The sequence below is a fragment of the Spermophilus citellus genome, assembly GCF_964194105.1.
Source record: "Spermophilus citellus genome assembly, chromosome: 11".
Lineage (NCBI taxonomy): Eukaryota > Metazoa > Chordata > Mammalia > Rodentia > Sciuridae > Spermophilus > Spermophilus citellus.
This window is the reverse complement of record NC_138192.1, coordinates 114,630,125-114,648,481: the sequence shown is the minus strand read 5'-3', so window position 1 is coordinate 114,648,481 and position 18,357 is coordinate 114,630,125. Positions and strand designations below refer to the sequence as shown.

General features: G+C 38.2%; 1 protein-coding gene across 3 annotated transcripts in view; it reads left to right on the top strand.

The window, feature by feature from the left end:
- The first annotated feature begins 3,639 nt into the window (after positions 1-3,639).
- BARD1 (BRCA1 associated RING domain 1) overlaps positions 3,640-18,357 on the top strand; it is a 79,146-nt gene continuing 64,428 nt past the window's right edge. For 2 of the 3 annotated variants that reach the window (XM_081261599.1, XM_081261598.1), the window contains exons 1-2: positions 11,348-11,530; positions 13,968-14,024. Coding sequence is in view for 1 of the 3 variants with exons in the window: in XM_081261597.1 (XP_081117723.1) it covers positions 3,776-3,918; positions 13,968-14,024 (200 nt within the window). In the remaining 2 variants the exon portion in view is untranslated. Of the gene's footprint in view, positions 3,919-11,347; positions 11,531-13,967; positions 14,025-18,357 lie in introns of those variants that run through there. The other variant, XM_081261597.1, reaches the window with a different exon arrangement.

Genomic DNA, 18,357 nt, shown 5'->3' with positions numbered 1-18,357 from the left:
GAGAAGGAATTGGTTCTTGAAATTCAGGATCTAGTGCTGAAGGGATTAAAACACAACCATGGTTTTGTGGTTCAAAAACACAACCCATCTCCCCTGAAAGCAAAGCACTAGCAACTTGAGCTGTAGCAGAATAAGGCTTGAAGGAAGAAAAAGGGATAGAAATTTGCAGTGGGAGAGTAACCTTGCTAGTTGTCTTTATGAGTTTACTATGATTGTCAAGAATGTCATGAGTCTTGGGGAGAGGATAGAGGGCAATGTAGAGGGAGGGAAAACAGGAAACTAACAGGAGAAAGAACTCATTGCACCCGTATAATAACTGATTTATAGTATTGTACAAACAAGCCAATTACAATTGTCTGGCCCCCAAAGTATTTTACCAAAATGTCATTTTTAAATTTACTCTGCACAATTGTATCCTAACTTAAAAAAAAAGGAGTCTGAAAAAAATATAAAAGCATCTGATAGAAATACTCCATGGTATTTTTTTAGTAAGCAAAGCAGTAATGGTACTGATTATACATAGACACACAAAATCATCTTCATATTAGATACCATTTATTAAGTATTTATGATATAGGTGATTTATATTTAATCTCACTTAGTAATTTCAAACATCTATATGGTAAGCATCATTTTCCCCCTTTTGCAGATAAAGAAACTAAATGCTCAGAGAGCTTGAGATTTGACTTAAATAGTTCCTTATGTGAGATCAGAAGTGGGACTGACTCAAGATCCTCAGTTTACTCCATTAACACTCTAGCGTCTGTTCAAGTTTTAACATTTACATTTTCTAGAGCTTGACTTCCCAGTTCCCAGAAGACTAATCAATGGCTTAACAGGGTTAATAATCAAGGAACAACTTCTTAGGTACCTCTGAGTTTTAAAAAGTTATTTGGCTGTTATGGGCCAGGCTATATGGGCAATGACCAAACAGATTCCATTTTACCTTGAAACTCCAGGTCATGTAAGAAATGCTTCTCCCATGAGAAAACTCTGCCTCTGCCATCTTGAGCCTGCTTAGCATACCCTGCTTAGAAATGCAAATGTTTCTGTTCTTCTTATTCAATGTAAAATTGTTCTCTTTTTGGTTATCATTTTTCTTGGGCAATGTACCCTAACCATATAGAATGTTAATGTTTGTCTAGAAGTTAGTAACCATTCTTTGACTTTTTACACAATTAGGTTCCTTTTGACCCACCTCCCCTTTTGCTTATGATTTTAGATCTCATGATTTTTGTTTATGGTTTTGAATCATGACATCAGCCACTTATGATTAATGTACTGATAGGCTTTACTTGTGGTTTTAAACTATAAAAGCTATGCTCTAATTCCTGGAAGGGGTCACTGAATGAAGGCTTGCAGCTTGCCCTCATCCTGCCAGCTCTGGTGAATAAAGATGGTTCCACCTCCTACTTTAAAATTGACTCAAATTTATTGCAATCTCACCATAACATGGCTAGTTTATATACATTCATAGGTTTAGTTAAAACATTTGTAAGACCTAATTTAGGAGCTGGGAATATAGCTCAGTGGTGAAACACTTGTCCATAACATGGGTGGACTTGGGGTTTGATCCCTAGTACTGGAAAAAAAAAAAGACCTAATTTAGTTTTGTTCATTGAACCTACACTAACAACTGGATGATTTTGATCCAGCCACTTAAACTTATTGAACCTTCATAATTTAGTGGAGCTGTTGAAAATCAAAAAAGTCTGGGTTAAAATTCTGCCTCAAATCAATTAATATCTCTGAGCTACATCTGTATCCTCTTATAAAGGATGCTCCCTCCTTCCTTCCTTCCTTCCTTCTTTCCTTCCTTCCTTCCTTCCTTCCTTCCTCCTTCCTTCCTTCCTTCCTTCCTTCCTTCCTTCCTTCCTTCCTTTCTGACATGGGGATTGAATCCAAGGGCACTTTACCATTACACTACATTTCTGGTAATTTTTATTTTTTATTTTGAGATAGGGTCTTGCTAAGTTGCTGAGGGTCTAACTAAATTGCTGATGCTTAAACTTATGATCCTTCTGCCTCAGCCTGGCTGGGATTACAGGCTGTGCCTGGCAAGTATGCTATCTTGGTTGGGGCTATTATAACAAAATACCATAGTTTTGATGGCTTCAACAAAACAAATGTATTTCTTACAATTCTGGAAGCTGGATGTACACATGTAAATTTGAGGTAAATCCAAATATTCAATTCAAAACAGATACAATACTCACTCATAGTGTTCCTTTGAGGCTTAAAGCAGGTATTATGGTGGTGGCAGTGGTGGTGGTGATGGTGGAGCAAAGCAGGCCTGCTGTAAATGTAGTCCAGTGATTCCAATCCTTAAGACCTATTTAGAGTCATGCACTACATGTTACAGGCTGTTGCTAACCCGGGATCAGGTCAGACAACCAGTCTTTCATAGGGTTTGGACTGGAGGGGGAAACACATATACTCATATATATGTCTATGTATGCAGATTATAATGATAGGAAGCACTTGAAAGAATCTAGTTGAGTGACCAGGAAAGCATCTGAAGGGCTGTGTTGGGAGCTGAGATGGGTAGAATGAGTCTTGGTCAACATGGGGAAGAGGACAAGTCCAGATTCCAAATTGAATCTTTGTGCAAAACCCAGAGGCAGCCAGGTCCTTATTTGAAGGAAAGTCCTGTAGGGGTGGGACACTATTAGGTGGGGGATGTTTTGAGAAGCATCATAGGTCATGTGAATCAAAGGGCAGGGAAATGTCCTTAGAGTTTGAATAAAGTGCCAAGATGAATTTTGCATTTGGAAATATTTTAGATATTTCCTAGGATAGGAGGGAACTTAGGTGGACAAGCAGGTGCCAGTTGAAGTGTTATAAGTCAGCACATGTGAGGATGAGACAACTGGGGCTGCAGAAGAGACACAGAAGTGGGTGCATTAAAGAGAAGGTTGGGGGAAAAAAACAAAAAAAACATGGACTTGGTGATGAATTGGGGTGGAGAATGGACAGGTGCTCCATTGGTGTTATTTGTAAAACATGACCCTTATGGAAAAGGTAAACACACTCTTTAATAAGCAAAATGCTTTTTGAAATTTTGTCATATTGTAAAGTAAGCCAGAACTTCTTAAACATGCATTTGAAGAGATTTTTGCAATTAGTTTAATAAAATGAGATAGAATCCTTCCTTGTTTTTAATTGGCTCTTATACTCCACATTGGGGTAGGGAAAGGGAGAAAAGAAAAAGTTAGTTTCTTTGGGGAAAAAGAGAGTGCTATCTGCATTGTCATGGGCAAAGCTTTTCCAAGTTCAACAGTCGGTAAAACTTTTTTTTTTCTTTGTGGTGCTGGGAATCAAGAGTGCTTCAAGTCCACGCTAGGCAAGCGCTCTACCTAGGCTACACCTCCCGTCCTAAGGGGCACTCTTTATAGTTAATGGCAACGAAAAGTTTCTCCATTGGTGATTTTCAGTGAGTTAAATTTGGGCGAGAGAACCGTGGACTGGCAAAGATCCTGGGCTCCACCTCTCCCAGCTGCCGGCCCCACTTCCCGCCAACTCCAGGCGCGCCTCCGTGGCCCCTCCCACCCGGCCCGTAGCGTGTCCTCGCGGCCCCGCCCCTTGGCCCCGCGCGCCGGGACTTTCAGCGCGATTGGGCCGCTCCGCCGCCCCCCCCCCCCCCCCCCGGCGTCCCGCCCGCCCAGACGCGGGAACGGGTCGACCGGGTCGGTTCCCGGGCCAGCAGTGTGCTCTACGCTGCTCGAGTCCGCCTGGCCCCTCGGCCCCCAAGGAGCCTTTCCCGGACAGCTAGGCGATGCCGCGCAGCCGGCAGCCGAGGGTCCGCTCCGGGAACGAGCCTCGCCCCGCGCCCGACATGGAACCGGCGGGTGACGGGGCCTGGGCCCACAGCCGCGCCGCGCTCGACCGCCTGGAGAAGCTGCTGCGCTGCTCGCGCTGGTAAAGACGGAGCCTGGCTCAAGGGGATGGCCGCGGGGGGCAGTGGCTCGGGGCATGGTCGACCCTCGAGGGTCCTCTCCCACTTCCCGTTTCCTCCTGAGGTTCCCGTGCGGCTTTCGGGCCGGCGTGCAGAGTTAGTCCTGCCCCAGCGATCTGGCGTTAGTCGTCCCCGCCCAGGTCCCCATTCCCATCCTCTCCTGCCGGCTTTTCAGCCTCTTGCTCCAAACCGAACTAAAACGGTAGTTCTGGAACTTTAGCGGGCTGCAGAAGTGCCTGGAGGTGTGGCCAAAATTGTGGGTCCCTGGCTCCACCTCCGGGGTTTGAACCTGTAGGGCTGGGGTGGGGCTAAGGCTTTGGCGCGTTTTATGGTGCCAGGCACGGTGGGACGCCCTTGAACCCGGAATGCCCAGGGCTGGGGCCGCTATAGAGGAACTTGAAGTTTGAAGGGTAGTTAGTCTTTGCTGAGCTGGCCTTTTTGACATTTTCCTCATAACAACTTTAGGGGAATAGAGTGGAGTGTTGGAGACGCTTGTCAGGGGCTTATTGACAATGACGATGTGATGGGCACCACTATTCTAATTTTCCTTTCCTTGGTTGGATCAAAGGCCTGGGATATCCTGTATCACCGAGCCACATTTCTAGCTCCCGTCTTAGACTGCGTATTCGTTCCAAAGGCATCATTTAAACGACTGGTGTTTCTTGCTGCTGCTTTTCCTGTAGCCCTTTCTAGTATAGAATCCAAGAAGGTTTGTGAGTTCCAACAAGGGCTTTTTCATATCTTTAAAAGCATTTATGAAGCAACTGTTGTATGCACAGTTGAGTATTTCTGCATCAGGATCATCCTGGCATACTTTCTGCTTTTAACTGTCACAACAGTATTTCCTTTTGGACTTCGTTTTGATTTTTTTTTTCCTTTGATTTCCAACTTGTAGAATTCAGTTATTGCTGTGTTACATGCACAGATATTTTTTCTTTAAAAATAAAAACGACTTAACTGTCACAGAAATTTTGCACTTAATATTTTGTTTTACAAAAACTTTATATCTAACAAAATGACATCATTAGGCTCCTAAGAACAGTGGCATTTTTGCTAGAATGAATATATGAGGATATTCTGAGTTGTGTGTCTTTGTTTTCCCTAAACACATGGGTCATTCGTCTGAGAATAACAAATTTAAAAGTAGCGTTTCTAGTTGCAATAATAGAAGCAGTTGTAGTTCACACCCTAATAGTCAATACTCTAAGTTAAACATTTAGATGACCAGTTTCTGAATGGAAACATAGCATTTCACTTACTTAGACTGTAGACTGCCTGAGTTCATGTTCCAGCTTTGACACTATTGAATGAGCCAAGAAGTTCATTCTCTGTGTGTAAGTAATGTTGAGCTCATTCTCCTGCAAGAATTTATTAATAATAATTATAATAAATTTTATTGACCACCTGCAAGGTGCCAGATACTGCTCTGGGGACTTTGTAATAAAGAAAGCAGACAAACAACTTTTATAGACCTTATATTCTGTGTGGAGAGGGGAGAAAATAGATGAAATTATACATGTAAATTGTTGAGTGGTGATTATCATAGAGTAAATGATAACTAATAAGTGTCATAAAAGTACAAAAAGATGTCTCTGCTTCTGAATGAACTAAACAGGAAGAGCCAAAGGTCTGATGGTAGCCATCAGTACCGAGGCCCAGATTTTTTTTTTTTTTTTTTAAAGAGAGAGTGAGAGAGGAGAGAGAGAGAGAGAGAGAGAGAGAGAGAGAGAGAGAGAGAGAGAGAGAGAGAATTTTTAATATTTATTTTTTAGTTCTCGGCGGACACAACATCTTTGTTGGTATGTGGTGCTGAGGATCGAACCCGGGCCGCACGCATGCTAGGCGAGCGCGCTACCGCTGAGCCACATCCCCAGCCCTTTTTTTTTTTTTTTTAACATAGGTTTATTTAGGAAGGTAGATACACACTCAAGGGAGAATGAATAAATCTCATAAAAAGGAGAAGCCTTTGGGGTAAAGCAAGGAATACGCACTCCAGGGAGAATGTGGGCCATCTTCAGGGGGAGAGATAGCCCCAGATTTTTAAATATCTCTCATCTAGTTGGTGAGAGAATAATACTGAATTCCGTTTTTTTAAAATTTAATATTATAAACCACCAGTGGATGAACTGTAACTTTTTTAGAGTGTATATTCTCATAAGGCTCCTCAGTTTTTTTCTGTAAAGTGTCAGTACATATTTTAGACTTTGAAGCCCTTGTTTCTATTCTTGTTTTTGTTTTTTTACATCCCTTAAAAATGTGAATACCATTCTTTGCTTGGGAATTGTATGAAAACAGGCTGCTGGCTTGATTTGGCCCACAGGCAATATAGTTTGCCATCTCAGTTTTAACAGGAAAAATATCTTTAAATATAAAAATTTTTTTGATCTAAAATTTTATATCACATGACACTTAATATTTAGAAGTGATTTTGCTTTCCCCTCTTGAAAGTTTGGAACTACTTATAGTGAGCAAAGATGGCCTGTTGTACCTTACCTTAGGGGGAAAATATATTCTTCTTATCTCTGTCTTTGCCTTAGTAGCTGCGTGACATTATTGCTGGAAGGTAGTGACTCAGGGTGGCCCGCTTCTTTCTTGCTTTCATTTGCCACCATTCAAAGCAGTGTCATGTTATTTGAAATTGTGTCAGTATGTCCTTTTACAGAGTTTCAAAGTTCTATCCAGTGGGCTAGTGATTACCCCGATTACCCTCACATTCAGCTTGCAGCTGTCATCTATCTGGTGTTCCCAGCTGTCACCTGTCTTGTGTAGCACATTGGATCTGTTTTGCAGCAAGCATTACTTGCTGGTGAGGGTGAATTGGCTACATTACAGGGCATCCTTTCTTGACCTTTAACATGAGTATAGCTTCAAGGTGAAGCTGATGAAAGTGTTCAAGAGGCCAGATGTGACATTTGTGTTAGGGCCAAGTCTCACAACCAGATAGAAGCTATTTAAAGATTTGGAAAAATGAGGCAGGAAGACCTTATCATTTGAGAGGCTGGCAGAGAGCATAGTAATAATGTATTTCTACAGGAAGCAGGAAATAGTAATAGGAGCTGCCCTATAAAAGCCCCAGGCATTATATGGTGGAGTTTTGTGAATTAATCAAGTACCTCTTGTCATAAATTGTGGGTAGGGTGGTTTGGACTTACGACCATTGTGTTTTGGGCCTTTGTTATTATTTTTTGCAGTGCTGGGATTGAACCTAGGGCCTCATGTGCTCTAGGCAAGCACTCTTAACACTGAACTTCATCCCCAACGCTATATTGGGCTTTAAAATTTTTTTTAGTAAAAAGCTAAAATGTGATTTTATAACTTTTAGAGTAGGTGGGCCCCCCCTCCCCCAAATCACCCTTGTCATTTAAAAGGCAATGAAAATTAATTTTGTATTGTTTTATATTTTGAGGCATCCTAGTTCAGTGGTTGTTTGAACATGGATTCTAGAATCAGACTCTCTGATTTAAAATCCTTCAATGATTTTGGCCATGTTATTTGATCTTTGTATGCTTCCTTTTCTTTATCTGCAAAATGAGCTAGTAATTGTTTTTACCTTGCCAGGTTGTTATGGGAATTAAATGAATTAATACTCATAAATAAAGGATAGATTTCCTGACTCCAGCATTCAGCTTTTATCTTTCTTTAGGAGTTTTGAATGTTCAGAGGCATTCTTAACGGGCCAGTGATCCTATAATGGAATGATTGCTCCCCTTGGTTTGCTCTGGTGCTGGTTATTCATTAGAATAGCAAGAAATCACTGAAGCAGTATATTAGTTAGCATTGATGAATTTTATACCCTTACAGGATGTATACTTAATTTTAAGGGGTAAAATGTACACACAGTTCAGGGTATATTGTGATGAAGGCCAAGGGGATGTGGAGAAGCATACTTTGGGTGGGGGTCCAGTGTAGGAAAGCTTCATGGACTTCTGAATTAGTCTTTGAGGTATGGATAGATTTCTATAAATGGAGCCATTTCTAATAATGAGAGGGAGGATTATTAACAAATGACAGTGTGCTAAAAAGAATTGTAGGATAAATGAAGCAAGACAGGATCAGATTGATACAGATTGTTCCATTTGTGCATGTAGTTAATTTCCTACAGAAAACAATTCACATAGCTTTCCTGGACTCTGTTGTCTTTCTCTATAATATGAAGAACAGAGACTAGCTACCTTTAAAACCTGTCTGCACTTTGCAGGCTTCATAATTATTAGTGTTATTGGGTGTAAAATATTGGTAAAACTTTTTATCAAAATTTAATGTAGGGCTGGGATTATAGCTCAGTGGTGGAGCATTTGCCTAGCATGTGGGAGGCACTGGGTTTGTTTCTCAGCACTGCAAATAAATTGAAATAAAGGTCCATTAACAACTAAAAAAATATTAATGTACACAAAAAAGGAGCACACACATTGTTGGTGTTCAGTTTGCATCATATCCTCCAAATTTGAATTTAATGTTTTGTGGGATTTATTTATTTATGTGATATTTTGATTGATGTTTGTCTCCTTCAATTATACTAAATATTTCATAAAGACAGGTTTACATTTTTTGCCACAGTGCCAGACATGTAGTTTTTTAGTGTTTCTTAAATCATGAAAAAATTTAGATCAGGTAGGATCACAGTTACAAAATGGTAATACCAGAATGACCTAGTTAATTCACCTGAATCTGCAGGAATCCTTCTGAGGTTTCTGGGGTTAATTACTCACACTGAGCAGAGATTTAGGCCTCAGGGCATTTGTAGATCTAGGTCTTTCTTTTGGGAGTTAGAGCTAAATCCACCATACCCACAGTTCTGTAATGGGTGAACACCCAGCTAGCATGACTGCTGGAGAAACATACAAGACATGTGGACACCCTTTCTTAAATTTTTCTTTTACTTTTTTGTTTTTAACAAATTATTTTGAGATAGGTCTTGATGTCTTCACTAGGCTGGTCTCAAACTCCTGAACTCCGATGCATGCCACTGCACTCAGCTGATGACCCTTTATACTGTCCCCCATAGCATAGGAAATGACTTTACAAGTGAAGTTATTGTTAAGCAAGTCTGGATTCAGGAGAGATTTTAGGATGGCAGCAGGAAGTTTGATGCATATAAATGCTGATTGAAGGACCACTTCTAAGGGGGAGAAGGGAAGAGAGGAATGCCTAGGTGTGAGCCATGTACACTTAATATTTGAATGTCAGGTGGAATAGATGGGACTTTAAAAGATCAGGAAGAAGAGCAGTTACTTAGACATTGCTTTACTTTGGAGAAAAGAGAATAAAAGACGGAATAGCCAATACTGTTTAAGTCAGGCATACATGGTATTCTCTGAGACTGAAATAGTAGATTCTCCTATAGTAATTAGATTTTATATTAATTTCCTGTTAAAAGACAGACTTCTGTTGCCCATTTGACTTTTGGGATATTTGACTCTATCATTCAACATTTATTGACATAAAACAATTTGATAAGATTTTGAATTTTCCCATGTGATTTACTTGAATTATGTAAAAAATAAGTATATTGAACAAGATGCTTCCATGTCATTATCCATCACCATACTTACTAAAGACTTTGTGTATTTATTCTCCTAAAGATAAATATAACAAATTATTTGATTGGTTTGGAGAGCCTGTACATTTTCATATAAAACACACTGGTCCATGACTTAAAAATACTTTGGGGATTCTCTAAAATGTAAGAGCACTGAGGTAGTTGTCCTGCCTAATTTTAAATAGCATTTGATTTCTTATAGGAACTTAGGGAGCCATTCAGTTAAAAAATAATTCTCAGTCTTGTAATCTAAACTGAGTCTTTTTTTCTTTTCAAGGAAAATTTTATATCAGTAGGTTCTTTTTTTTAAAAAATTATTTGTTCTCACAACTTAGTTCTTCCCTAAATTATAATCCACTGACTGCACTGATCTAGCCACATCAACTTAAAAAGTTATAGAAGTATGACTGAAGATGGGAAGAAAGTAGTTTAGTTGAATTTTGAAGGTACAGAAATCCTGTTTCATGCAAGTAAAGTCTTACTCATCTGGATTTTTTTATTCTAATATTTGTGTATATAAAACAGAAAAATAGATTAAGGATAAAAAGGAATTGCTAATACAAATACATTTTTGTATGTAGTCTTCTATTTGGTTTATTCATTAAGGATTTACTGAAATTTGCTCTCATGTAGCACCATGTTGGGCAGGTAATGTTGGGTTGGGGAGCTCAGATAAATGAAATTCAAGGTTTCTTGTCTGAAAGGCTATAATCTATTTGGAGATAAGGAAAATAGAGAATCAGTTAAAATTAAAACAAACAAACAAACAAAAACCCAACAACTTAGTTGATAATTGATAATAGCATGGAATGGAATGCTATTGCTCATATTTTTGGAACCTTATGATGTTTTATTCCTCTCAAGTCATATATTAATTTGGTTTTTATAACCATCCAGCTAGATTACAATTTCCTTAGGAAAGAGTGACACATAGTCAACTTCATGATCTTTATTTTTCTCTGGTGTCTGATGCGAATTTTGCATAAATGATGGCATGGAAACAAAATCCCAAGAATTCCTGTGCTTATTTGTTTAGCATCATTTTTAGTAAGTGGGTAATGTGTTGGCAAGTCCTGGGGCTGGAATTGAACATAAGATACTTGAGAATTGTTGCAGACACTGGTTTCACCAGAGTAGAACTTTTGTTAAGGAGCAGTGACAGAAAAGGTGGCATGGGTAGAGTGTTAGTGATTATGAAGAAAATTTTAATGTTACATTATTTTTTCCCAGTACTGGAGATTGAACCCAGGAGTGCACTGAATTATACCCTCAGCCCCTCTTGATTTTTTATTTTGTGACAGGGTCCCAGTTGCAGGACCTCCTAAGTAGCTGGGATTACAGGTGTGCACCGCCATGCCTGGCTTACTGTTAAATTTTTAAAAAGTGAAAATAATATACACATAAATTCCTGATGGAATTAGTTGAATTACATTTGGCCTGGGGTTGTAGCTCAGTGTCAGAGTGCTCAAGGCCAGTCCCCACCACTAGCATGCACAAGGCCAGTCCCCACCACTGCAGAAAAATAAAGTTGGTTGCATTTAAAATTTTGGTCAGTAACTCCTAGTTGTAAAAAAAAAAAAAAAAGTTCTTTTATTTCATGGCATCTTCTCAGCTAAAAGCCCTAGCCATTCTCAAAAAGCCCGTCTTTGGTACAGATTGGCACCACCTCTATGCATTGTCTGCCCTCTATCATCTTCTCTTGAACGCCATTGAGAATTGGCACTACCCAGTCTCTGCCTGGTCCCGAGCATACAGATATGCATATGCTTTTCATTCATATTTCCCTCATCTATTAACAACCTCAAAAAAGTCATCTAGCTCACTAATTAGAATAATTAGTTCTACTGATCAGTTATTCATAGATACTAAGTCACTGCTAATTACATGATAGCATCTTATTGCTAGGGTGAAGGGTAAGAACTATAGATAAAGGGTTCAGACTCATCTGAAGAAGTCAATTTAAAGTTTTGGAAGCAGAATCAAGGCACTGAATGAAGAACCAACAGAGAAAGCCAGGAGGCTGAGCCTGCATGGAGGTGGGTGTGCTGACATCCAGAGGTAGGAAAAGTAGCAGCTAAGGAAAAGCTAAAATGGGAAGGAGATGGAGTCTGCTGGTGTAGAGCACTTACTTTAGAGCTTTTATTTGTTCAAGACTGGGAGGAGCTGGGTCAGAAGGTAGAATGGGAGGCAGAGTCCAAAGGAAGTGGTTTTTAGGTAGGGGGAGAGATTACCCTTGCATATTTAGGTATGAGTGACAGAAGAAGTATAACTAATGATAATGAGTTCCTTTAGGACACATGGAAGATTTGGAAGCTAGAGACAAAGTATTCCATCTGAAGAAGGAAGAATGAGTGAAGACCTTGGGGAAAGGGAAGATTACTAGTGAAGTCATAGAAATGTGTCTAGGTTGTCACAAGCTTATACCATTGAGTCCAGTAAGGTTAAGGAGGTTTGGAAGCATGGTGATTGTTTTAAATAGGTATCTATTGGTTTGTTTATTCAAGGATCATCTAATTCATCTAATACATCACTTTGGTGAGATACAAAGTTGAAGAAGATGCCAGTTTTTTAGGGATAAATTTGTGTATCTTTCTTTTTATCATGGTTCTTCATAGCCTGAGCTGGCAAGGAAGAAATAGATTCTAACTTGTCTAGCTTTGGAGATTGGTGTTCATCAGTGTTGAAGAGCTCAGCGGTATTAAAGTACTGGTAAAAATGGTTCTGAGGAGTTAAACCTGCAGCCTGTGCTGGATAGGGAATGCAGGGAACTACTAGGCTGAACAGAATCTTCTCAGGTGGGGAGCAATTGGGATTGGCAAGGGTGATGAAATTAAAGAGAAAGAGGAAGGGTATTGTGATAGGAGAAAGTGTGATAATATCACACTTAGATCTTAAGAGGCAAAGCTTACAGTGAAGTAAAATTCAGCACACTCGATTGAAAAAAAGGGGTTAGTTTTCGTAGGTCAAATAATGAGCAAAAATTTTAGGGCAGTTTGAACATTGTATAAAAAAGATGACCTTAATTGCCAGAATCACAGAAGTCATATTTTTATCTGTATGTTCTATGTAGTGTGGAGGAAAAATCAGTTATTGTGAGTTTTTAAAAAGTAATGAGTTTTATAATGTCAGTGAGCACCCTTTTCAGTAGCCTGAGAAATAATATTGTGGCTGTGTACTCAGTTCTTTGTGTTCTTTCTGAAAGCTCAATTTCACTTTAATGTTTATATCTATTAAAATGTGCAGTGTGTTGCATTTGATCTTTCAAGAAATGGGCAGGACTATTTTTATTGATATGTGGTATGTGTGCAGAGGTAATTGAATAATGATAGTATAAATACCTGGAGATCCTGGGGTTGGCGTTATAAACCTAGTGCACATAATGTTCATCCATTCACAGCCTTACTTCTCTGGGTGCTCCTGCCGCATAATATGTACTGGCTGTAGTGATGTGTGTTTTTGATGTGTGTTTATTAGGTAGTACCGGCAGCTTCTTAGCACTGTCAAAGTTAGCAGGTATTTGATGGACAGCATTGGGAATATTTTGTTTCTGTCTTCTCTAAATGAAGTGAATGTCTTTTAGTCTATGGACTGCCAGCTTGATGATTTCTGTTTGCAGTTGCTGAAAGAACAAAGCAATCAACTTGCTGTGAATTGAGAGTGACTGTTTTTTTTTTTTTTTTTGGACAAGACATCTGTGAGAAATAGATGGCTACTTAATTGTCAGAAATACATGTTTGCGGGGCTGGGGATGTGGGTCAAGCGGTAGTGCGCTCGCCTGGCATGCGCAGGGCGGTGGGTTCGATCCTCAGCACCACATAAAAATAAAGATGTGTCCACCGAAAACTAAAAAATAAATATTAAAAACTTTCTCTCTCTCTCTCTCTAAAAAAAGAAATACATGTTTGCTTAGGGGAATCTGTGGATTCTTGTGGTCAAGGTGACTATATGTCCTAGTTTTCTTGGAACAATCCTAGGTTGCATTTGTTGGTTACAGTTATCAACCACCCAAGAAATTTAATTGTCAAGAAATTTCTCCGTTGGATGATACATTATGTCATTGTGATTATTGGGTCACATTTTGAGATTTGTGGTCTTTACCATATTGTTTTTATTGTTTGGTGAAGATGGACCTTAGTAGGTGAAAGAAGATACCAATGGTTAGTTTTATCACCAAGAAGTTTAGAGGTTTAGTGATGATTAAGCAAGGTCATTCCTTTGACTTACATTATAAAAAATGTTACCACTTGCACTGGGTTTTGATAGTTTTCAATTTGAATTCAGCAGTCATACTATGAGCATATTTAACTAGGGGAGTAAAAGCTTTTTAAATGAATTTATTCTTAGTATTTTCTTTCTATTTGGTGAAAGGAAAAATGTGGTGGTATTGGGCCTTGTTTTTAATGAAATAAATGTTGGGCATGAAATGTTCATAATTATTTCTTAAGTCTTAATTATTTTCCTTTGTTCAAACAGCACTAATATTCTGAGGGAGCCCGTGTGTTTAGGAGGGTGTGAGCACATCTTCTGTAGGTAAGTAATTAGGCCTTGATATATATAATGTAACTATATTTTTAAATAGGTGACTATTGTATAATCATGTTGATAATGGTACTTCATGTCTGTGTAACTTTCATAGCCTGCAAAGCAACTTACTGTGCATAATCTCATATTGATCCTTATAACTGACTTAATTTACAAATAAAGATTAAGCTCCAAGAGTATAACTTGTCCAAAGTCACAAAGCTTAGTCCTTTGCTTTGCTACTTTTTGGGGAAGAATTAATGTCTTTTATATAATTCAAATGCCCTTTTTTTTTAAATCTAGACTTATAAATTATGAAAGTCTAATTCTTAGAATTTTTGTGTCAGTTTCCTGGGGCTGCTGTAACACAGAACCAAGAATGGATTGGTTTAGAACAATAGAAATTTATTGTCTTCAGAGTTCTGGAGGCTGAAAGTACGAGATCAAGGTGTTGACAGAGTTTATTCCTTCTGAAGGTTCTCAGAGTCTATTCTTGACCCCTCCTTGTTTCTTCAAGGTTGCTCACAATCTTTGCAGTTTCTTGGCTTGTAGATGTATCTCTCTCTTCCTTCTTTGCTTTTCTGTTCATGGCATTCTCCCTTGTTGGCATGGCATATTTCTCTCCCTGGTCACATTTACCCTTTTCTAAGAATACCAGTTCTAGGGATTGTGCCTCACCCTAATAATTTCATCTTAATCATCTACAAAGACCTTTTTTCCAAACTATGTCATATTCACAGGTACTAGGGAGTTGACTTCAGCATCTTTTGAGGGAACACAGTTCATATAATTGTATGGAATCATACCCATGTTATAATGTGAAAGGCCCTGGTTTATAGGTTATAAGATTATATTTTTATCTCATTTTGTTTCTTTGTCAGGAGAAATTAGTTGCAGAGTTTAATGTCTTGACCTAAGCATATAATATAGGCTCCTTTGAATGAGTCTTTTAATTATTTCTAGTTATGTGAGTGACTGTCTGGCATGAACAAACTGTATTCTGAAGTTTGAGTATGTATGAAAACAATTTAATATGTGAATTCAGTGATTTGAGGATACGTGGGAGGCAGTATGCTTGGGGTCTCATTTTCTTTCTAGAAATATATCCATATTACTTGAGGGTACATACAGTAGGAGGAGGGGTTAGGAGATGGTATTATTGCCTACCTGATATCTCCATTTGTATAATAAAACCGCATTTCAAACTTGTTATGTTCACAGCACATCTCTTGATAATCTTCCCTTCATCCTGTTCCTGCCTGGGCAGTCTTCATTGAACACTGTCTTTGCTTAAGGCAGAAAACCGCAACTCATACCTGATTACTCATTCACCTTATCCCACATGATTAATTTCTATCAATTGCACCTTAAAATGTGCGCTGAATCATGAATTTTCCTACTTTTTTCTATATTTGCCACTGAAAATCTTTTTTGTTTTCCTTCTCCCCAGACTGTTGTAATAGTTTCACACCTGGATTTTTCTTTTTGGCATCGTTACCTCTTCTCCATTTTCTACTTTATTTATTTATTTTTAGTGCTAGGGATCTAACCCAGGGCTGCTTTACCACCTAGCTACATTGCTAGCCCTGCTTATTTATTTATTTTTTTGAGACAGGACCCTGCCTCCAACTTGGGATCTTTCTGTCTCAGCCTTCCAAGTCACTGGGATTATAGGTGTGCTGTGCCTGGCCATTTCTACTTTCTTGTCAAGTGTTCTTTTAAATGTGTAAATCATATCCATATTATTGCCCTCCTTAAAATCCTTCAGTGGCTTCCTATTACAATTAGAATAAAATCCAAACTCTGTATGCAGGTTCACAAGAGGCTGTACAGGAACTATAATCCTGCCTGTCTTGTGGACCTCATTTCCCTGTGACTCACATTATTCTAGCCACTTTCTCCTTAAACACTCTAAACTCGCCCCGAGGCTTTTGCACTTGTTATTTCTTCCACATGGAATATACCTTGAGTCTGACTTTTCATGAGCTATGTTTCAGCTGAGCTGTCACTGCCTCCTAAAATACCTTCTGTGATCCCCTTAAGAATTCATCCACTCCCTGTCCCCACTCTGTAGCAAGCACATCTTGTTTCAGTTAATGCACCATGGGTTTGCTCACTGTGTACAATAGGTCACCAACAAAACTAGTAGAACATAATGAAATTATATGTAAAATGTGTGTGAGGAGAAAGAATCCATACCTTTATCAGATTCTAAGGGGTCTGTAACTTAAAATGACCAAAAAAAGATTAAGAGAGAAATGAGAATATCTTGAAAGAGAAAATGATTCTGTGTATATAACATGAACAGAGGAAAGAATCCATTCTGTGCAGTTAGGATTTTTTGTGATTAGATTATGCCAAGCATTAGGGCAGGTGTTTAGATTCTTTGTAGATTTTTTAAGTTTCATAAAACTGATGACCAGTGAGTTTTAAAAGATGATTTTGATATAATTCAACTGAAATAGAGGTAGGGCAGGGTGAAGAGGTACAGATTTTAATATTAAGTGTTGTGGTAATTTCAAGGTATGGCTGACTCTCTCCACAGTTCTCTTTCCTACGTTCAATCAAACAGATCAAAATATTTAAAACAAAATTTCATTCCTATTAAACATATACAGGATTTTTTTTCATTTTCCCTGAATAGTACAGTTTAATAATGACTATTTTATAACGTTTACATTGTATTAGGTATTACAAATAATAGAGATGATCTAAAGTATATGGGAAAGCTGAGTGGGTGGCATGCGGAGGAGTGCAAGTTCCAGGCCAGTGTCAGTACTCAGCAACTTAGCATGAAGAAAGAATGAATACAGGAGAATGTGTATACGTTATATGCAAATATTATGCCATTTTATATAAGGAACCGGAGCATTCAGAGATTTTGGTATCCACAGGGTATAGGGGACTGCAGAAGTCCTGTAACCAATCCCCTGTGAATATTGAGGGATGGTTATATGCTTTTGCCAATCCCTGATAAAGTATTTCATGTGCTCTCTTTAAGGTATAATTAATTTAAGGCATGTGACAAGAATACTCAAACTTTTGGTCTCAGATCATTTTATACTTTTCAAAATTGAGAAGCATAAAGAGCTTTTGTTTGTGTGTATGTGTGTTTGTGTATGAATTGATTGTATAAAATGGAGACTTTTTTAAACATAATAATTCATTTAAAATAACAATAAGCCCATTATGTACTAACATAAATAACACTTTAAAAATAACTATTTTATAATCCAATTATTATACATTTTTGCAAATCTCTTTAATGTCTTGCTTAATAGATGACAACTAGATTCTCATGTTTGGTATAGTTTTTATTCTGTTCTGATGTGTGTCATTTTGATTCAAATGTGTAGGGAATATCTCACCTTATGCATAGTTGTTGTTGGAAAAAGTCATGTTTTAATAGCTCTTTTAGGTAAACTATACCAAAACTTGACAAGTAGAATCTGAAGCTATATGTTTTTGGACTGTCTGCATTAAATTCCATTGGTTTCTCCAATACTTTGAATTGATCTTTTGGCTCACTGCATTAAGTAGATCTATTGAGAAATGATGTATTTTTCAGAATTCTGAATTGATGTTTATATAATAATTTGAGAAAGTTATAAAACAGAATACAATTGAACATTCCTAATCCAGAAATCTGATACCCAGAATGCTCTGAAATGTGAAACTTTTTGAGTGCTGACATGATTCTCAAAAAATTTTGGATTTTCATATTAGGCATGTTAAACTGATAAAGTCTGTACAGATATTCCAAAAGTCCTAAAACTCCAAGCTCTGAAACACTTCTGGTTCCAAACAGTTCTGGTTTCAGATGAGGGATGCTTAACCTGTATCTAAAATATAAAATAGCCTGCTCTAAGTAGTATTGCAGTGTTGGAAAGTGACTTAACTAACTGGATCTCATTTGCTTCATCTGAAAACATGGCAGTGGTTCTTAAGGAATGGATTTCAGATTGTATTTTACTGGTATTCCTCAAATGTTGTACACAAAAATCTATTTAAATTGCCTGGGTATGTTGGGATCAAGAGAGTTCTTTTTCTTTATTTTGTAATTTTTTTTTTTTTTTCTGTTCTGATTTGAGATAGTGTTCACTATGTAGCCCAGACTGGTACTGGGCTCAAATGATACTCCTGCCTTAGCCTCCTGAGTATCTAGGACTACAAGTCCACACTGCTGTACCAGGATCAAGTTAAGCAGTGTAAGCAAACAAACTTAAGGAGTTGCTTTGGTAAAGAATTTGGGCATTTATTGAATTAGATTATCTCAAAGGTCTCTTCCAGCTCCAGAATAGTTGTTACAGATTCATTTTTAAAGTTTTTTTTTTTTGTGGAG